The sequence below is a fragment of the Geotrypetes seraphini genome, chromosome 5 (genome assembly GCF_902459505.1).
Source record: "Geotrypetes seraphini chromosome 5, aGeoSer1.1, whole genome shotgun sequence".
In the NCBI taxonomy this organism is placed as follows: Eukaryota; Metazoa; Chordata; class Amphibia; order Gymnophiona; family Dermophiidae; genus Geotrypetes; species Geotrypetes seraphini.
Genome location: NC_047088.1, coordinates 174,190,544 through 174,212,804, shown reverse-complemented (window position 1 = coordinate 174,212,804; position 22,261 = coordinate 174,190,544). Strand labels below are relative to the sequence as shown.

General features: G+C 50.6%; 1 protein-coding gene across 4 annotated transcripts in view; it reads right to left on the bottom strand.

Moving 5' to 3' along the window:
- The window catches only part of HSPD1 (heat shock protein family D (Hsp60) member 1), a 111,913-nt gene that overhangs the window by 20,827 nt on the left and 68,825 nt on the right, over window positions 1–22,261 (bottom strand). For all 4 annotated transcript variants that reach the window (XM_033947039.1, XM_033947040.1, XM_033947037.1 and 1 more), the window contains 2 exons: window positions 19,735–19,903; window positions 8,149–8,248 (listed from right to left, as the gene is read on the bottom strand). In XM_033947039.1, the coding sequence (XP_033802930.1) occupies window positions 8,149–8,248; window positions 19,735–19,903 (269 nt within the window). The remainder of the gene's footprint in view (window positions 1–8,148; window positions 8,249–19,734; window positions 19,904–22,261) is intronic.

Sequence of the window (22,261 nt, the reverse complement as noted above, 5' to 3'; positions counted from 1 at the left end):
CTTCAATCTTTCCATGCGCACGGGAATAGTACCCCTAGACTGGAAAACAGCTAACGTAATTCCACTCCACAAAAAGGGCTGCAGAACGGAGACAGGAAATTACAGACCGGTGAGTCTTACATCCATAGTGTGCAAACTCATGGAAACACTAATCAAACAGGAACTTGACAAAATTCTAGATGAAGAAAATCTACGTGATCCACAGCAACACGGATTCACCAGGGGAAGGTCCTGCCAATCTAATCTGATTGACTTCTTTGATTGGGTGACCAGGCAACTGGATGCCGGTGAGTCCCTTGACGTGATATACTTGGACTTCAGCAAAGCTTTTGATAGCGTTCCACACCGCAGGCTGTTGAACAAACTAAAATCGATGGGATTAGGGGATACATTCACAACATGGGTAAGGAATTGGCTAGATGGTAGGCTTCAAAGGGTGATGGTAAACGGTACCCCCTCCAAAACGTCAGCAGTGATGAGTGGAGTACCTCAGGGCTCCGTCTTAGGGCCGATTCTATTCAATTTATTCATAGGAGATTTGACCCAAGGACTTAGAGGAAAAGTATCACTGTTTGCCGACGATGCCAAACTATGCAACATAGTTGGCAAAAGCAGTGTGCCTGACTTTATGACGCAGGACCTAAGACAGCTTGAACAGTGGTCATCAACTTGGCAGCTGGGCTTCAATGCTAAAAAATGTAAGGTAATGCACCTAGGCAAAAAAAATCCACACAGAACTTACACACTAAATGGTGAAACCTTGTCCAGGACCACGGTGGAACGTGATTTAGGAGTGATCATTAGCGACGATATGAAGGCTGCAAATCAAGTAGAGAAGGCATCGTCCAAGGCAAGACAAATGATGGGCTGTATCCGTAGGGGTTTTGTCAGCAGAAAACCTGAAGTCATAATGCCGCTGTACAGATCCATGGTGAGACCTCATCTCGAGTATTGTGTTCAATTCTGGAGACCACACTACCGAAAAGATGTGTTGAGAATTGAGTCGGTTCAGCGAATGGCTACCAGGATGGTTTTGGGGCTCAGGGAACTCACGTATGAAGAAAGGTTAAAAAAACTGCGGATGTACTCACTGGAGGAGCGAAGAGAGAGAGGGGACATGATTGAGACCTTTAAGTATATTACTGGGCGTATAGAGGTGAAAGATGATATCTTCAGTCTTATAGGGCCCTCAGTAACCAGAGGTCACTCGCTGAAAATCAGGGGAGGGAAATTTCAGGGTGATGCGAGGAAGTACTTCTTCACTGAAAGGGTGGTAGATCATTGGAACGAGCTGCCTCAGAGGGTGATTGAGGCCAGCAGCGTGTTAGATTTCAAGAGAAAATGGGATATTCATGTGGGATCTCTGAGAGAGTAGGAGTCAGGGGGTGGGTCATTGGTATGGGCAGACTCGATGGGCTGTAGCCCTTTTCTGCCGTCAATTTCTATGTTTCTATGTTTCTAAATCTGGAAACCACAGGATGAGCAGAGAGAGGTTTCCCTTGCAGAGGCTGATGGAAAGCCGCAATAGCGCTCAGGTGGACTCGAACAGAGGTCGACTTGAGACCAGACTGAGACAGGTGTAGAAGATAGTCCAACACAGAGGAGAGGGAGGCTCGCTGAGGCTCCTTAGAATTGGATATACACCAGGAAGTAAATCTAGTCCATTTTTGGGAGTAGCATTGACGAGTAGCAGGCTTCCTGGAAGCCTCCAAGACATCCCTCACCGCCTGGGAAAACTGGTGAGGAGTTACGTTGAGAGGAACCAAGCTGTCAGGTGGAGAGACTGCAGGTTGGGATGAAGTAGCGATCCCTGATGCTGAGTAAGCAGTGAAGGAAACACCGGAAGGAGAAATGGCTCCCTGCTGCTGAGTTGAAGTAGAAGGGAGAACCAAGGTTGTCTGGGCCACCGAGGGGCTATCAGAATCATGGTGGCATGGTCGGACTTCAGCTTGACCAGAGTCTTTTGAATGAGAGGAAATGGAGGAAACGCATACAGAAAGCGATTCCCCCAATCCAGCAGGAAAGCATCTGCCTCGAGGCGATGAGGAGTGTAGATCCTGGAGCAAAATTGAGGCAGCTTGAAATTGTGGGGAGCCGCAAAGAGGTCTATCTGAGGCGTCCCCCACTGAGCAAAGATCTGATGAAGGGGCGTGGAATGGAGCGTCCATTCGTGAGGCTGGAGTAGACGACTCAAGTTGTCCGCCAAGACATTGTCCTTCCCCTGAATGTAGACGCTTTGAGGAAGGCATTGTGGCGAACCGCCCAATCCCAGACTCTGAGAGCTTCCTGGCAGAGGGAGGCCGATCCCATGCCCCCCTGCTTGTTGACATAATACATGGCCACCTGATTGTCTGTGCGAATCAGGACCACCATGTCGTGAAGCAGATGTTGAAATGCCTGAAGAGCATTGAAGATGGCTCTGAGCTCCAGAAGATTGATTTGATGGAGTCGGTCTGCACTGGTCCAGAATTCCTGAGTGCGAAGCCCATCCAGATGCGCTCCCCAGGCATAGGTCGAGGAATCGGTCGTGAGGACCTTCTGGTGGGGAAGAGAGTGAAACAGCAAACCTCTGGAGAGATTCGAAGAGGTCATCCACCAAAGTAGAGACTGCCGAAGAGCAGGAGTGACGATGATGTGTCGAGTCAACGGATCCGACACCTGAGTCCAATGAGATGCCAGGGTCCACTGAGGAATTCTGAGATGGAGTCTGGCAAACGGCGTCACATGAATTGTAGAGGCCATGTGGCCCAGGAGGACCATCATGTGTCTCGCTGAGATGGACTGGCGAGAAGACACAGACTGGCAGAGATGAAGAAGAGCATCCATGCGCTGAGGAGGAAGGAACGCTCTGAGGCGAATGGTATCAAGGACCGCCCCGATGAAGGGGAGAGACTGGGTAGGTTGTAGATGAGATTTGGGAAAGTTGATCTCGAATCCCAAACTCTGCAGGAACAGAATTGTGGACAGGGTCGCCGAGATGACCCCTGAGGCCGAGGGAGCCTTGATCAGTCAGTCGTCGAGGTAGGGAAATACCTGAAGACCTTGGTTCCTGAGTGTTGCGGCCACCACCACCAGACACTTCGTGAAGACACTGGGGGATGAAGACAGGCCGAATGGAAGCACTCTATACTGTAGATGGAGATGTCCCACCCGAAATCTGAGGAACTTGCGAGAGGCCGGATGAATGGGAATGTGAGTGTAGGCCTCCTTGAGATCCAGAGAGCATAACCAGTCGTTCTGCTCGAGGAGGGGGTAGAGAGAAGCAAGTGTCAGCATGCGAAACCTCTCTTTGACTAGGAATTTGTTGAGGACCCTGAGGTCCAAAATGGGTCGCAGGTCGCCCATCTTCTTCGGAACAAGGAAGTACCGGGAGTAAAACCCCTGGTTCAATTGGTCCGTCGGGACCGGCTCTACGGCACGAAGCCGGAGCAAAGCCTGAGCTTCCTGAAGAAGAAGGGCAGTCTGAGTCAAGTTGGAAGGATACTCTCTTGGAGGGTGGTCCGGAGGGACCCAATGGAAATGGAGAGAGTATCCTTCCCTGACGATAGTAAGGACCCAAAGGTCGGATGTTATGGCCTCCCAGCGATGATAAAAATGATGGAGGCGCCCTCCGATGGGAAAAACAGGGGGAGGCAGAATGAGGTTGGTTATGCCCTCGATGAAACAGTCAAAAAGGCTGAGTGGCCTTAGGGACAGCAGGCGACTGAGACTTCGGCTGACACTTCTGAGGAGGCTGTCGCTTCGCCGGTTGCCTCGCAGGTGGAGTTTGCCTCGGTTGATAACGCCGCTGATAAATCAACGGTGGACGAGAGGGTCGAGACTGTTGAGGCTTAGGCTTCGGCCGAAGAATAGACTGGAAGGACTTTTCATGATCAGACAATTTCTTCGTGACAGTCTCGATGGATTCGTCAAAAAGATCCGCCCCAGCACACGGGACGTTCGCCAGGCGGTCCTGAAGATTCGGGTCCATGTCAATGGTCCGCAACCAGGCCAACCGACGCATCGCTACCGAGCAGGCCGCCGCTCGGGCAGAGAGCTCGAACGCATCATAGGCAGATTGCATCAACTGAAGTCGAAGTTGGGACAGCGAAGCAACCACTTCCTCAAACTCAAACCGAGCCTGGGTCTCGATGTTTGGAGTGAATTTCCGAAGCACAGGCAGAAAAAATTCCAAGTAGGCTGCAAAGTGGAAATTGTAATTCAGGACTCGGGACGTCATCATAGAATTCTGATAGATGTGTCGACCAAACTTATCCATGGTTCTGCCCTCGCGGCCCGGAGGCACTGAAGCATAGACCTGGCCCGGATGAGACCGCTTGAGCGAGGATTCGACCAGGAGGGACTGGTGAGAAAGCTGAGGACCCTCGAAGCCCTTATGATGCACCGTGCGGTACCGAGCATCCAATTTTCCAGGGACCGCAGGGATAGAATAAGGAGACTCGAAGCACCTCATGAAAGTCTGGTCGAGGAGCTTGTGCAGAGGAAGGCGCAAGGACTCGGCTGGAGGACGAGGCAAGTGCATGGTATCGAGGTACTCCTTGGAGTATCGAGACCCAGCATCGAGGGTAATGTCCATGTCATCCGCCATCTGTCTGAGGAATGAGGAAAAAGACAGTTGGTCCGCCGTCGCCGGGTTACGAGAAGGACTGGAAGAAGACGAGGCTTCGGGCTCCACAGAGGCTTGTGAGCAACAGGGCGAGTAGAAAACCTCGGGGTCCTCGAACTCCGGACCCGGAGGCGGAGACCCAGCCGAAGCAGCATACCCCATCCGAGGCAATTTCTTCTGAGGCGAGACGGTCGAGCGTCGAGAGGAATGCCTCGAAGAGTGTCTGGATCGATGCCCCTCTCGATGCCTGGAAAGGGATCGAGCCCGTCTGTGAGAAACCTGGTCAGACGCCTCCAAGGAGCAGATCGGACTTGATGCCGTCGATCGCAGAGGCGGAAGAGTCGAAGCCTCCCCCGACGCCGCCCAAGCTTGATAGGGGGTTCGGAAGAACTCATCCTGCTTCCTGCTATGACCAGGACTGGGAGGTCTCGAAGGTGGACGCCACACTGAGTCATGGGGCGGGGTAACAGGTTCCAATGGAGGCAAATCGCTAAACGAGGCTTTCCTCGAGGGGATAGGCTCCAAGGGGGGCATATCACTAAGGGAGGCCTTCCTCGAGGGAATCTGTTCCAAAGGAGGCATAGCACTAACCGAGGACCTCCTCGAGGACCCGGACACCGCACGCCACTCCTCCTCGCCGAGCAACGAGGTCATGCGGCGCGGCGGAGGAGGAGGGGGCGGTCCGCCCCTCGGAACCGGGAGGTCACCCTGGATCGAGGCAATCAGCCGTGGTCCCATGGTGTGCATGAGTTCCACAAACTGAGCCTCCAGAAGGGACTTCAACGAAGTCGATATGGAGGGATCCGCACCAAAAGGGGGCCCTTCCGCACGGTCTCCGCACTCTTTCGGTGTCGCATGCTTCTGTTTGCCAGCCTTCGGCACTTTAAGCACCACCGGTGGAACTGTAGGGGTCGATACCTGCTCCGAGGAGACGGAGGAAGGCACCGGTGCCGAAGTCGAGGCCGAAACCGGCGTGAACGATGCCGGTTTCAGGAGGCCAGAAGCAGCCGGGGAGGCAGCGGGCTTCGCCGATGGAGTCCAAGCACCAGTCGATGTCGAAGCTGAAGGATCGAACGAAGCTTCCATCTTGAACATGGACTCCCACAGCAGACAGCGGCGCTTAAACACTCTCGCCGTCAAAGTGGAGCAAGGCCGGCACGATTTCGGGAAGTGATCCGGTCCCAGACACTGTAAGCAGCGTCGATGAGGGTCCGTGAGCGAAATCGCGCGTTGGCACTTGCTACACTTTTTAAAACCGGTAATTGGCCGGGACATAGGCCGGAAAAGTTCCACCGCAAGGTCGAAGGCGCGGGGCCTCAGCCACGCGGCCGACCCGGTGTCGGAAGAAAAAATTTTTTTTTTTTTTTTTTTTAATGAAAACAAAGAAAGAAACAAATGCACAGGAGAGCCAAAAGAACTCAACCTGCGGCAAAACAGAAGGCAAAAAAACGAGATTCAATGGGCGCGAAATTGAAGATAGACTTCTCAGCTCCGCGGAAGAAAATGAACTGAGGAGACACGCCCGGACCATCGGGCGGGAAGGCACTGGTGCATGCGCGGTGCGGGCATCTCGAAACTTCTGAGTTTCTTCAAGCAAGACATGCTTGCAAGATGTCCGTATCGGGGCTCTGTCGGATGACATCACCCACTAGTGAGAATACCTGCCTGCTTGTCCTGGGATAATGGGCAGTTTCGAGAGTGGTCCAACTCCTCCAGGACCTAGAATGGATAATCAACTTCAAGAAGAGTCAATTGCAACTGACCTAGTGCCAGGAGTACCTGGGAGTTTTGTTCGACATAGCCTCGGGCCAGGTTTTTCTTCTAGGACCATGCATACTGAAGCTCAAGAAGCAGATTTCGGATCTGCTAAAGAGTCCAACTCCCATGGAATGGCATTATCCGCAGATCCTGGAGTCAATGGTGGCAGCCATAGAGATGGCTCCTTGGGCGAGAGCGCACATGAGACCTCTTCACAGTATTTTTACAAAGCTTTTTGAGTTTTCTCTACTCTTGATTTCCCTAAGCAACTACATGTAGCAGAAAGTGCACAGCTTAAATTTCTCCTAGTAGTAATCTCCCATCACCCAAGCTCCTTAAGGTGATTCCTCACACCTAAAATAGTTCTTGTCCCTCAATGGAAGCATAAATACAAACTAGATTAAAGCGCCCCCCCCCAACATGCATAGGAATCTTCCTCCTTTGTACCTGTTCTTCCTCACTTTTACTTGCACATCCTTTAAGACCACCCCCAGCCCCCACCTCTACCCACACAAGGGAGAAGTGTGTGTGTAGGGTGGCATACTGTTCAAAAACCTGACTGCATTAGGCCCTCATCTTTAGAAATATCCTAGTCAAAGCACACCAAAACTCTCAAGACCACCCCCAGCCCCCACCTCTACCCACACAAGGGAGAAGTGTGTGTGTGTGGGGGGGGCATACTGTTCAAAAACCTGACTGCATTAGGCCCTCATCTTTAGAAATATCCTAGTCAAAGCACACCAAAACTCTCAATCTCCTTCCGCAACAGCTCATGATAATCTTTGCAATTTTTATATTGACCTTTGCAAGGTCATCCTGCTCATTGAACCATCCCTTAACTCACTCCCCTCCCCCCCTCCAGCCACAGTTTTGTCTTCACATGCAGGGCTAGTCCTTGAACAAGTGTACTTTTTTAAAATGTGTCCCCACCCTGAGTGGTCATTACTGATCATTTGACTAGGTGAGAGCTGCTTAGATATTTTCTCCTTTGCAACTGGGATACAACTTCCCACTTTGTTTAAATTTGGCTTTTTAGCCATGGGCCATGCAGAGATATGGGATTATGCTGCCACCCTGGTGGGCAACATTTCCTCTGTCAAGTACATTCTTAAATAATTTACTGAACCATAGATTGTAAGAATAGCGTAGTGGTTACATAAGAACATAAGAAATGCCTCCGCTGGGTCAGACCTGAGGTCCATCGCGCCCAGCAGTCCGCTCACGCGGCAGCCCATCAGGTCCAGGACCTGTGCAGTAATCTTTTATCTATACCCCTCTATCCCCTTTTCCAGCAGGAAATTGTCCAATCCTTTCTTAAACCCCAGTACCGTTCGCTGCCCTATAACGTCCTCTGGAAGTGCATTCCAGGTGTCCACCACACGTTGGGTAAAGAAGAACTTCCTAGCATTCGTTACAACAGCAGTCCGAGTACTAGGATTCAATTCAGCTTCTCTTACTGATTCTCCTTGCGATTCTGGATAAGGTCATATCACCAACCACTGTCTCAGGAATCATTTAAGTTTGTTGCCCTGTCCAAGTGGATTTATGTACCTCTTACCTTGCCTTAGAAAAAAGGTAAATAAAGTCTCAGATCCAAATAGCTACTTCTAAGCCCATCTCACTGTACAGTATCATCAATCCTTATACCCTAAGCTTGTGCTCAGCTTCCATATTCATTGGGTACCAGAAATATACCAAGCTTATCATTACAGTTTTTGATTCTATTACATTATGGAGGGGACACACAGTTAAAAACAAGGCATTTCAAAACTAATTTTACTTACTACACCCCCGGAAGCAATAGCTAAGTCCTTCAGCTGGTTTTTCCTATTATCTCCGAAGCCTGGAGCTTTCACAGCAGCAACCTGAAGGCCAACCTTCAATCTAAAAACAAAAATATATCCATGTTATATAATGATATAAACTACCCATATAGAACAATTACTTACCTGCAAGTGTTATGCAGGGACAGCAAACAGATATTCTCACATGTGGGCAACATCCTCAGAACCAGATATTGACTGTCTAAAGTGTACTGTCACTTTAAGAAATAAAAAGACTACCCATACCGCACATGCATGGGTGCCTTCCTGCCCATTGCCAGCTTGTAACAAAGCTAAGCTGCCAAGAAGGGGAGGGTGGGTGGGTTGTGAGAATATCTGCCTGCAGTCCCTGGATAAAGCACAGTTACTTACCGTAACAGGTGTTATCCAGGGACAGCAGGCATATATTCTCACATGTGGGTGACGTCATCTACGGAGCCCCGATGCGGAAGCATTTTCAAGCAAACTTGATTGAAGATTTAAGTTTGCTCTGCTGCTCCACGCATGCGTGCCTTCCTGCTCCACTAGGGGGTGCATCCCCTCGTGGTCTCCAGTTCACTTAACTAGCCAAGAAGCCAACCTCGGGGAGGTGGGCGGGTTGTGAGAATATATGCCTGCTGTCCCTGGATAACACCTGTTACGGTAAGTAACTGTGCTTTATCCCAGGACAAGCAGGCATGATATTCTCACATGTGGGTGACCTCCAAGCTTACTGAAGAGGGATGGAGGGAAGTTGGCAATTTAAGCAAATAGATTTCGCAATACTGATTGGCCGAACCGGCCATCGCTTCTGGATAGGGAGTCCAGACAGTAGTGGGAGGTGAAGGTATGAACCGAAGACCACGTGGCAGCCTTGCAGATTTCCTCAATGGGTGTGGACCTGAGGAACGCTACGGAGGCTGCCATCGATCGGACTTTGTGTCCCGTTACTCGACCATGCAGCGCGAGACCAGCCTGAGCGTAGCAAAAGGAGATGCAATCGGCCAACCAGTTGGACAAGGTGCGTTTGGAAACTGGGTGGCCTAACCGGTTTGGGTCGAAGGACAGAAACAGTTGTGGGACTTTCCGGTGTGGCTGAGTGCGTTGGAGGTAAAAGGCCAACGCTCTTTTGCAGTCAAGAGTGTGGAGCGCCACTTCTCCGGGGTGAGAGTGGGGCTTGGGAAAAAACACGGGTAAGACGATGGACTGATTGAGATGGAAATCAGACACTACTTTAGGTAGGAACTTTGGATGGGTGCGGAGTACCACCTTGTCGTGATGGAATACCGTGAAGGGTGGGTCCGCTACCAGAGCTTGTAGCTCACTAACCCGCCGTGCGGACGTGAGCGCGAGTAAGAAAATTACCTTCCAAGTGAGGAATTTGGATGGCATTTGTCTAGTGGCTCAAATGGAGGTTTCATTAGTTGAGCCAGAATCACGTTAAGGTCCCAAACCACCGGGGGAGGTTTGAGAGGGGGGTGGACGTTCAGCAGACCCTTCATGAAGCGAGTGACTAAGGGATGGAGCGAGAGGGCTTTCCCTTCCAGGGGCTGATGAAAGGCCGCAATCGCACTGAGGTGTACTCGAATGGAGTTGGTCTTTAGGCCGGAATGAGATAGTTGAAGTAGATAGTCAAGGACCAGGGGGACGGGGACCGACACCGGGTCCTGGCTGTGGGAGGAGCACCAGGTTGAGAATCTGGTCCACTTTTGGGAGTAGCAGGTTCTCGTCGAGGTTTTTCTAGAGGCCTCCAATATCTCCTTGACTGATTGAGACACGGGGAGAGCAGTCAGGGGGAGAGAAACCAAGCATTCAGATGAAGAGATTGAAGATTAGGATGTAACAGTGAACCCTGACCCTGTGACAGTAGAGAGGGAAACAGAGGCAGAGGCAGTGGATCTCTGACACTGAGTTGAAGTAGAAGGGAAAACCACGGCTGGCGTGGCCAGCGAGGGGCAATCAGGATCAGGGTGGCTTGTACTGTTTTCAGGTGGACAAGCGTCCGCAGTATCAGAGGAAACGGCGGGAACGTGTACAGGAACCTTCCCTCCCAGTCGAGGAGGAAGGCGTCGGCCTCGAGTCGGTCCGGGGAGTATATCCGGGAGCAGAAGAGAGGCAGCTTGTGATTGTGAGGGGACGCGAACAGGTCTATTTGAGGCGTCCCCCACCGTTCGAACACCCCTCGTAGGGTCTGAGAGTGTAGTGACCACTCGTGTGGCTGGAGGAGGCGGCTGAGTCTGTCCGCCAGGCAGTTTTGTTCTCCTTGTATGTACACCGCTCGAAGGAAGGTGTTGTTGGAGATTGCCCATTTCCAGAGGCGCAGGGCTTCCCGACAAAGGGACCAAGACCCTGTCCCCCCTTGTTTGTTTACGTAGTACATCGCTACCTGGTTGTCGGTTCGGATGAGAACCACTCGGTCGTGGAGTAGATGTTGGAAGGCTACAGCTGCGAGAAGGATGGCCCGAAGTTCTAGCACGTTGATGTGGCAGCGATGGTCTTGTGCTGACCACATTCCTTGGGTGCGTAGGCCGTCCAGATGGGCTCCCCAAGCGTACTCCGACGAGTCCGTGGTGAGTACCTTGCTGTGGGGTGGGGCGAGGAAGAGCAAACCTTCGGAAAGATTTGAAGAGTCGTCCCACCAGCGGAGCGATTGTTGCAATGAAGGAGTCACTGTCACGGGGCGGTCGATCGGATCCCGGTCTTGACGCCATTGAGACGCCAGGGTCCATTGAGGGATTCTCAGATGGAGGCGGGCGAAGGGTGTGACATGGACGGTGGAGGCCATGTGGCCCAGGAGAGTCATCATCTGTCGAGCTGATACCGAGGTCAGCAGGGAGATCCTTCGGCTCAGACTTACTAACGCCTCCAGGCGCGGAGGGGGGAGGAAGGAACGGAGGCGAACCGTGTCCAGCGTGGCCCCGATGAACTGTAGGGACTGCGAGGGGCGCAGTTGAGATTTTTGGAAGTTTATTTCGAACCCCAGACTTTGTAGGTAGGTAATAGTCTGTTGGGTCGCTGAGATAACCCCTTCCCTGGACGGGGCTTTGATTAGCCAGTTGTCCAGGTAGGGGAATACCTGGAGGCCCTGGGAACGTAAGATTGCTGCTACCACCACGAGGCACTTGGTGAAGACCCGAGGTGATGATGCTAGTCCGAAGGGGAGGACTCGGTATTGTAGGTGCCAGTCCCCTACCTGGAAACGCAAGAACTTGCGGTGAGCGGGGTGCACTGGGACATGTGTGTACGCCTCCTTGAGATCGAGGGAGCAGAGCCAGTCGCCCTCGTCGATCAGGGGGTAAAGTGTCGGTAGTGAGAGCATCCGAAATTTTTCCCGTACCAGGAATTTGTTGAGGCGTCTCAAGTCTAGTATTGGGCGTAGGTCTCCCGTTTTTTTCGGTACCAGGAAGTAACGGGAGTAGAAGCCCTTCCCCCGTTGGTCGGGGGGAACCTTCTCCACTGCTCTCAGGCGAAGCAGGTCTCGAGCTTCGGAGAGGAGTAGGGATAGCTGAGTCCAGTTGGGAGGGCAATTCCTTGGGGGGTTGTCCGGGGGAATGGCCCGAAAGTTGAGAGAGTACCCTGATGAGATCACGCCAAGGACCCATGCGTCCGACGTGATTTGTTCCCAGCGAGGGTAAAAGGCTTTGAGTCGACCCCCGATGGGAAGGAGGCCTGGGACTATGGCGGAGGGGGCCCGCCCCCTTCCGCGTGTCCCGTCAAAAGGACGGGGATGGTTTGGTGGTCGCAGGCGGTTAGGACTTGGGCATGGCCCTGTGGTGGGCTTGCGGACGCCTGGGTGGGGGCCGCGAGAAGACAGGGGTGGACTTTTGTGGGTAGCGGCGCGGAGGGGCCCTATACGGCCTGGACGCTGGCGGTTTGGGCTTTTGCCGGACAAGGGAGGCAAACGAGCGTTCATGTTCGGAGAGGCGTTTTGTAGCCGCCTCGATAGTGTCATCGAACAATTCCTTTCCCACGCAGGGGAAGTTAGCCAAACGGTCCTGTAAGTTGGGGTCCATGTCGACCAGGCGCAGCCAAGCTAGTCGGCGCATGGCGATAGCGAAGGCTGCTTCTCTGGAGGAGAGTTCGAAGCCATCGTAGGCCGCGTGGAATAGATGAAGGCGCAGGTTGGAGAGGGACTCTAAAAGCAGGCCGAACGTTCCTTGCCGGGAGGCCGGTAGGTCAGTCTCAAAAGCTCTCAATAGTCCAATGAGGTGTTTGAGGTAGGATGTGAAGGTGAAAGTGTAGCTTTGCACCCTAGAGGCCATCATTGCGTTTTGGTATAGTCTCCTGCCGAACTTGTCCAGGGTTCGGCCTTCTCGGCCTGGGGGGACCGCTGCTGAGACCCGGGACGGGTGAGCCTTTTTCAAGGAGGATTCTACTAGCAGCGATTGGTGGGAGAGCTGTGGTTGCTCGAATCCCGGGTAAGGTACTGTGCGGTACTTGGCCTCCATTTTGGAGGGTACGGCCGTGACCATGTAGGGGGTCTCCAGATTCCTGAAGAAGGCCTGTTGGAGTACCGGGTTAGGTGGTAAGCGAAGGGACTCTCTGGGCAGTGATGGCATATCCAGCTCCGCCAGGTACTCCTTAGAGTATCTGGAGTCGGACTGGAGGTCTAAGTCCAATGCATGGCCCATGTCTTGGACAAAGCGAGTGAAGGATGGGCGAGATGTCCCCGGGGCCCCGTGCGGGGTCGGGGAACGAGACCTTCGTCGGGTGGAGAAGGATGGGGAGGCTTCCCTCGAGTATCGAGGTTCATGCTCTGATCCATGCTCCGAGACTGGGAAAGCACTGTGAGAGTGTTCCGGGGTTGTCGATCTTCGGCGTCTCGAGGAGCCCCTCGGAGACGATGCCGGGGTTAGGGGTACCGATCGATGTCGGATTGGTGACCTCGATCCGGACTCCCTCGAAGGATACGTCCGAGGGGGAGTTCGGAGGATGCGCGGGTTGGAGAGTGATAACTCAGCCACCCTTAGTGGTCCCGTACGAGGTGTGGGAGAACGGCCTCGTAGGGTTGGTGTACCTCGGGCCTTCTTGGAGGTACAGCGGTTCGAGGTTTCTGTCGTTTTAGCCCGACGTTTTGCCCCTCGGCGGTCTGCGGAGGGGGAACGTCTCGGGCGCCTCGGTGAGGAGTCCGAGGAGGATGGGATGCGGCGAGGATTGCGCACCTTTCCTCGAGGTTGTTCGGTGCGAGGCTCAGGCTGGTCTGGCACGTTCGAGGTCGAGGCCGATTGAAACTGGGCCATTGCAGCGGATAGCTCCGACGTGATCATCGCTCGGAGTAGGTCCTGGAAGACGGGCATGGACAGCATCGAGGGCATGTCCACTGCCTCGGTGCACTCCACCGGGGGCGACCTCGTATCAGAGTATTCCCGTGTGGTGGAGGCACGGCCCGAAGGCTTGGAGGGCTTAGTCGGGGCTGTAAGCATGGGGCTTCCGCCATGCGTCGACGTTGTCCCCGAGGTTGACTTCTTCGCTGTTACAGAACCTGAAGAGGGAAGAGGGGACTTACCCGGGGCCGAGGCTTTCTGTTGTCCCGAGGACTTCGGGGTGGAGTCTCGAGGCGATGCCGAGGTATCCGGGGCCGACCTCGAGGCCGAGGTGGAGGGTTGGTCCGGGGTGAAGAGGTCCGCCATGCGGGCTTTTCTTCGGCGGAGGGCCCGGTTCTGGAAAATAGCGCACTGGGGGCAGGAGTCGGTTGGATGAGTCGCCCCCAGACAGAGGATGCACCGGCGATGCGGATCTGTGAGAGAAAGAAGCCACTCGCACCGGGTGCACTTTTTAAAGCCGGTCAAAGGCCGGGACATTAAATCGAAAAGTAGCCGCGGCTCGATTAGCCACGCGGCCACGGGGACCCGGAAGCCTCCGGGTCGTCAAAAACGAAGCAGGAATCAAGTAAAAAGGTAAAGAATTCGCGCACAGCGACTTAATCGTGAAAAAACAAGAAAAAATCGCGGTGCTAGAAGGCAGTTGGGGCAGAGCCTGAAAAACACGGCTTCTAGGCTCGCGGAAAATTTTGAACTGGAGACCACGAGGGGATGCACCCCCTAGTGGAGCAGGAAGGCACGCATGGATGGAGCAGCAGAGCAAACTTAAATCTTCAATCAAGTTTGCTTGAAAATGCTTCCGCATCGGGGCTCCGTAGATGACGTCACCCACATGTGAGAATATCATGCCTGCTTGTCCTGGGATAATACTTGTTACAGGCATGTAACTGCTTTATCCCAGGACAAGAAGGCAGCATATTTTCACATGTGGTGACTCTCCAGCGAACAAAGATGGTTGGAGGGCAATTGGCTTCTAGTCAGAGATTAAATTTTGGAGAACTCTGTGGCCAAACTGACTAGAAAGATATTCCAAACAGTAATGGGTTGTGAATGTATGTACCAATGACCAGGTAGCTGCTTTACATATGTCTTCAATAGGAGCGAAGCATAGATGAACTACTGAAATCACCATTGCTTGAACGTTATGTATGTTAACACAACCTTCTAGTGTAAGACCAGTCCAAGCATAACAGAATGAGATACAGTCCGCAATCCATGTAGAGATTGTTCTCTTGGTTACAGGGGTTCCTAGCTTGTTTGGTCAAATGACAAGACCAGCTGAGCAGCAGCTCTGTATGGCTTGGTTCTTTTTTTCTGAACATCTACACTTCTCCGGAGCTCTAATTTCATCCCACAGGTTCCAGTACCACCTCTATGCTGTCTACTTGCATATCTACCCCCAACATATCTACCCCCAAAATTTCTACAGGAATCCAGGTTTGAGTCTTGGCCTGCCTCTTTGACATTGCTATCTAATTTAGATTGCAGCGAGATATCTAAACATGGCCAAGACTTAACCCCTTATCTTGCCTCCTAAACCCGCCTGGTCCCATTCCCCCGTCCTCTATAGCGGTGGATAGCGCTCATCCTCCCTGTCTTGGCTCGCAACCTTGGGGTCATCTTTGACTCATCGCTCGCTTCCTCTTTGCATATGTAACAGACTGCCAAAGCTTGTCATTTCTTTCTCTATAATATTTAATATTGTTAAAATATGTCCTTTCCTTTCTGAACACGCTTGCAAGACCCTCATCCACACTCGTCTGGATTAAAATAGCTTATTTTATTTATTTATTCACTCATTTATTTTGCCCGACCTCCCAAAGGAACCCAGAACGGGTCATAAGAAGTACATTCACAGTATAAGCAGGACAGACTTTGATGGGAAATACAGACTTGGTGGACCTGGGGATTTAAATTTCAGCTTTACAGTATAGTTATAACATACAGACTTGGGAATACAGACAGTGGATTAAATTGTAGCATTTTCCGTTATAGAAAATAGGGTGGATAAAATTGCAGTATTTTTCATATAGACATAGCCTAATATAGAGGTAAAATAGCTTTGCTTGCAGGTGTGTGCATCATTTAAGTATGGCGGTTTCTGATCAGGTGGGTGTCACAGATAAGTTTTACTGGGAATGATGTTGCTTTTAGAATATAGTACAATTTGATTTTGTTTGAAGTGATTTCTAAGTTTGGTAGTAGTTCGAATTATACTTGTGGTGGCATACAAGTTTTAGTGAGTCCGTTTGGTGTATTAGGTGGTGCTTCTGCATGTGGGTCTTCTGCTAAGCCATCTCTCTCCCCTTCAATCTGTTCAAAATGCTACTAAGCGCCTTGTATTCCACCAGGGAGAAATTAGGTTCTTACCTATTAATTTTCTTTCGTTTAGACTCTCCAGACCAGTACAGTTCACTGATGGGTAATAGCTCACCATGACCAGTAGGTGGAGACAGACAAAACTTTGGCTGTAATACTAATAGCTGTGCTTCTCTCCAGTCTAACCAGTCTGCCTAGAGAATGACACGGGGAAAAATCTGTCCCCATCACCGCAACCACCGATCCTGTTCCCGCAACCACTGTCCCCGCCCCATCCCCGTAGCATCCATACAAGCCTCAGCACTGCAATATTTAGCTTATTCCTTCCTTATAAATCAAAGTTCTGGCTGCTGAACTAGAGAAAGAGATGTTCAGCTGGCAGGGCTTTGTTTATAAATTTTTATCAACACAACTAATATACTACTTTATTCTAAAGAAAAAAAAAATAATAATAAATAAACTTTTTTTCTACCTTTGTTGTCTGGTTTCTGTTTTCCTCATCTTCACCTCATTCATTTCCTTCCATCTACTGTCTGCCTTCTCTGTCTCTTCCGTATGCTCTGTTACTGTGCCTCTCCCTCCAACCCCCCCCCCCATTTGGTCTGGCACCCATCTTCTTCCCTCCGCTCCCCCCATAGTCTGGAATCTCTCTCTTCCCCATTTCCCATCAGTCTGCTCCTCTCCACTCCACCTTTCCTCCCTTTCTTCCTCCCTGCCCCTTACCTTCACGGCAGGCAATTTCTCTAAATTTGCTTCCTACAAGCAGCCAGAGCATTGAAATTGTGTGCGCTACAGGAAAAGGTCGTCTCTAATGGGAGATGCAAATTGGAACGTGCAAGTAGACCAATAGAATGAGAAGTCAGAAATTTCTACAGATGAACCACCAGAATGACAGATCTCAAGAGTCTCCATGCGAAAAGACGGGACTCCCAGAGCCCTGTTGACCCTCTTCAGATCCAAGATGGGCCAAAAAGTCCCCTCTTTCTTGGGCACCACGAAGTAAATAGACACGGAGGAAAGGGCACTACCACTTTGAGATCTAGCAATTTTTTAAACGTCTGGCGAAAGGCCCGCTTCTTTGATGCCGCCTAACAAGGAGAAGCGAGAAAGTGATCTGGCAAGGAGTAGAAAAACTCCAGAACATAACCGTCCCGAATAACCTCCAGGACCCACTGATCCGTTGTGATCTCGGCCCACCCTTGGTATAAAACTCGCAACCAAGCGTCCACCGGAACCAAGGGAGGCACTGGCAAGGAGTCAACGGGCAGCAGAGGAATCACAACCCCTCTAAGGGGTCCCCCGAAAGGACTGCATGTGCTGAAAGTAATGGTCCCGGGGAGACCCAGAGGCAGGAAAGAAGCGGCCCCTCGAACAGGGCGATATCTGTGGAAATCACGCAAATGCCCCTGAGCAATGACACTCCGTGCAGGTGGGCGGGCACAGGTCTTCAGGAAGACAAGGCACCTTAGAATCCGTTAAGGTCTGAACCAACTTGTCCAAATCCTCACCAAACAACCCCCCAAAAGGGAAATTTAGTTAGCTTAGTCTTAGATGCTGCATCTGCCAACCAAGCCCAGAACCACAAGGTACGAGTGGCTACTCAGAGAGCCATGGACTTGGTCAACGCCTGCAACAGATCATACATGGCATCAGAAAGATAAGAAGCACCCATCTCAATTTTGGCTACTTCCTGTTCCACCAAGTGCCAGACATCAGACTCATGGTCAAGGACACACTCGGCACACCAAAAGCAAAGCTCAAGCTACCAGACTGTCACATATCGCCACCTGGATCGCAAAGGCAATGACATTAAAATTCTGCTTAAGAGAAACTCTTAACGTACGCTCCTCAGAGTCCCTCAAGGTGAGCTGCCCTCAACAGCCACTGTATGCCGCTTCGCGATGGTCGAGACTACCGTGTCCACAACCGGCGACTTCAAGGTATCGCTATCTCCCTCTGGGATACAAGTGAGCCATAGAGTGTGCAAAATGAAAGGGTGCCTCCCGTGCTTTCCACTGTGCAAGCACAATATCCTGAATATCCTGATGCATAGGAAAAGAGCAGGATGCTGAGCGGATCCCCGAAGCAGAGGGTTCACCACATATGGGGGCTCCTTCGCTTCTTCTTCGAAACGCAACACCGAGGAGACCCGAAGAACAAGCTACTGAAGCTTTTCCCGCTGAAAGATGCGCACCATTGACGCATCCTCGCCAGCTGATGGAACCAAAAAACCACTGCCAGCGGCATCTGTCCCTCAGAGGATCCTGGAGATCTCTCAAAAGGTCTTGGTCCATATCAAGAGAAAACTGCTCCCCATTGAAAAAATCGTCCCAAGAGACCCTCGGCTACTTGGACAAGAGAGGAGGAGATGGGGACGAAACCGGCACTGAGGGGGGGGGCAACCAGAGTGGATGCAGAGGGAACCCCTCCCCCACGAGACCCCCCCAGGGCATAAGCAGGACCCCCCGGCCACCTGAAGATAAGCCTTACACAAGACAAAAAGAAAATCAGGGGATAAACCCCATCGGCCCAATGGGACTTGCTGCCAAAGCAGAGAACCCAGCAGAAACCTGTCCATCTCTCTAAGACAGGGGGAAGGTCACCTGAGGCTGCAGACAAAATGGAGGCACAAAAATCAGAGCAAAGCCTGCTGAAAACCATGCCGAGGCCTGTAGCGGCTGAGAAGCTTGAACTGTCCCTGCCGCTAAAGCAGACAAGCCGGCAGCAACGGTGATTGAGTCCCCAGCAGCATAGGCAGTAAGGGAAACCGGCGAGGGAAGCCCGGGCTTCCTCGCTGTCAGCTGCTGGCGTACAAGGCACTCGCGAAGGGGATCCCTGGATGCTGGCACCCGAAGCCGATGAGGATTCCCCTTCACAGTGGCTGGCCTACCATGAGCACAGGCCGGCCGCATTGACCTCATGTTTGGAGCACAATGAGCACTTTTTCCCTTTAAAGTGCTCATTGCGCAATACATGACCTAGCTAAGGGAAAAAAGTGCTAGTTAGCAATAAAAAGCAATAACAATGAACTGAAGGCTCCCTTCAGACCGGCACTGCCTCAGAATTCCCCCCCCCCCCGAACAGACTCCAATGGCTCTCTAAGCCATATGCCTTGCCGGTATCGGTGGCAAGGCTTACATCTGAGGCATCTGTAGAAAAAAAAAATTTATTGGGGGGGGGGGACTCAACTCATGACCCGTTGCGTGTGACACATCCGAAAGGGTCCCCCCAAGCTCATTCCAGCATCAAACGAAGACAAGGCCACTAAACAACTTCCAACAGGCCTACACACTAACCAAGGGAAGATTGGCCAGCTTGCCACACCTGCTAGAGGAAAGCACAGCTATTAGTATTACAGCCAAAGTTTTGTCTCTGTCTCCACCTGCTGGTCATGGTGAGCTATTACCCATTTTCATTCTTTTAGAATCTCCAGATTGGTACAGTTCCCACCCTGTATGTCTGTTGTTCTTATGGGATTCACTTAGAGTGTGTTTATTTCTGCAGGTTCTAGTATTTTTATAGGGTCAGGGAGATCAAAAGAACAGCAGCTTTGGCTGAGCTGGTGAGCTGTGGGGTCGTTTTGCTGAAGGGGCTTCTTCTATGTAATTTCCAACAGTATTGCTCTGTTAGTTGTTACTCCTGTTAGGAGTGCTACTGTTATAATTAGCACTTCTTAGTTCTGCTTGACTATTCAGCAGACTGGTTAGACTGGAGGGAAGCACAGCTATTAGTATTACAGCCAAAATTTTGTCTCAGTCTCCACCTGCTGGTCATGGTGACCCATCAGTGAGTGAACTGTACCGGTCTGGAGAGAAGGTATAGAAAGAAGGTAGTCATACAACCTGAATGTTCACTTTTGTTTAGTACAGAAATGTAAATCTAATATAGCCTCCAGTGTTACCAATTAGGTGTAGTGCAACAGACATACCTGTTTAGGACCAGAGTGCTGAGTGCTTCTCCATCAACATCTTCAGCTATGATGACCAGAGGCTTACGGTGGGAGTTTGCAATTTCAAGGGCTGGAACAATGGTCTGAACACTGGAAATTTTCTTCTCACTCAAGAGAATATAGGGATCCTGAAACTCACACTTCTGACCTAAAGAGTAAAGAGTCAACTGTTCACTTATCTGTTAAGAAAAAAATCTTGTTTATCACAAAGAAAAATTAGGTTCTTACCTCAATCTTCTTTCTAGATGTGTCTAATAGTCCTGAATGTTAGGGTTTTGCATCTAAACACACAAGTGGCTTATAGAATGTTTTCAATCATCTTTTGAACTCTTTCTCCTTTCCAGGAAACTGCTCCTGCCCCCTCAGTTTGTACAAAAGCAATCAAGTAGCACTGTAATAACAGACATAACCAGGAGGGAGATGGGGGGAAAAAAAAAATCTCAGGAAGGACATACAAAACTCCTACAACTAATAAATTATGCCCTATTGGAAACCATAGGAGGGACCTACCTAGACACTACCAGGTCTACCCACTGCACTCGTACAAAGACCCACTCATTCACTTAACACACAAAAAACAAGAAAAAAAGTGGAGAAAAAGCCTCAGTTCATCTTCATATGGTAAAAAACTCCACTTATAAACGACCATTAAGCAAGGTTCAAAATGTATCAGTTCACTCAGAAGTGAGAAACACTATAGTAGCCCTCATAGGAACCACCTAAAAAAAAACAAAAAAACAAAAAAACTCTAGCACGTCAAATTACAAAACTTCCAAAAAAATGTGAGTAAAGCAAGCAGCACATATGAGTCTCAAACACAGTCAATGGTAAGAAGGAAAAAAAAACAAACAAACTTAGCTGCAAACGATGTCCAGGCTGTCTTCCATGCATCCAAAAAGTGCAAGCCTGCCTGGCCCCGCAGCCACTCTTTCCCGAAGAGGAAACCTCCGTTTCGCTGAGCTGTGTCAGGGGAATGATTCCAGCCTAGTCCACTAGCAACTGTAGAGGCTCTCCAAGTGCTCCAACTGATCACATCCACACACATAGAAGCTGCTGAATGAACTGATACATTTTGGACCTTGCTTAATGGTTGTTTATAAGTGGAGTTTTTTGCCATATGAAGATGAACTGAGGCTTTTTCTCCACTTTTTTTCTTGTTTTTTGTATGTTAAGTGAATGAGTGGGTCTTTGTACGAGTGCAGTGGGTAGACCTGGTAGTGTCTAGGTAGGTCCCTCCTATGGTTTCCAATAGGGCATAATTTATTTGTTTTAGGAGATGGGGAAAAATCCCCAACACTACAATTAAGTTATGCTCTGTTATAGTGTTAATGGATGCTACATTAAGTAGTAAAACAGATATAAAACCTTATTTTATTTAGAGCTCTTAGCCCTGCAAAGGGTTTGAGTTTGAGACCACTGCACTGAGGTGAGCCTATGGCCCTAATTGGCTGGGGTGCCTAAGGCCCCTTTCAATGCATCCCATTTTGAAGAGGCGGCCCCTATTGGCAGGAGAGAGTAGGCATTTCTTCTGCAGATTTTTCATGCAAAAGGTACAGGAGGAATGGGGGCAGTCGAGCTTGGAAGGAGTGCCATTTTTGGAGGGGGATTGGGGGGGGAGGGATTTCAAGGGCTGTGGTCAACTTTGGCGGGACATAGAGCTTCTTGTTGCCACACAAGCCAAAAAATAAAGTTTTGAAATAAACATAGGATTTCAGAGGTTTTTGTGCTTATGAAGCAAAATGCCCTCTCTAGTTAAGAGGAGGTTTTCCTCCCCAACGGGGTTCTGGAGGCTTTTTCTCCATACAAGAAAGCTTTTTGCACTTGTGCCACTGGGAATTATTTACAGCTTTTTTTTTTTTGTATGTGAATCCCTGGAGATTCCCCTGCAGCAATCAGCTGATGGCAAGCCCTTGAGGGGATGCGGAGGAGTTGGCAAGAGGAGTGCTATCTTTGAAGGGAGGTGGGGGAGGGGATCATAGGGAGATCCTTTGGCAATTTTTGAGAAATTCAATTTGCTGAATGACAAATGACAAAGTGTCTGAATACAAGACAGGAGAGAGGGAGAGAGATAATGGTCACTGCGGATGGGCAGACTGGATGGGCCATTTGGTCTTTATCTGCCATCATGTTTCTAGGAGACATTCTAGACCAGTGGTTCCCCACCCTGTCCTGGAGGACCACCAGGCCAATCAGGTTTTCAGGCTAGCCCTAATGAATATGCATGAGAGAGATTTGCATATAATGGACATGACAGGCATGAAAATCTGCTCCATGCATATTCATTAGGGCTAGCCTGAAAACCCGATTGGCCTGGTGGTCCTCCAGGACAGAGTTGGGAACCACTGTTCTAGACAGATGGTTGCATGCCATCTGCAGAAAGAATCCACTCCGGATTTTTCTCTGTGCCTCTGCCATACTTCACTGTGCTCTCTAGCTCCACAGTACCCAAGCACTAAGAGCCACCCATGGCAATCAAGTTCAGCAAAAAATGTTCTGCTCAAGAATG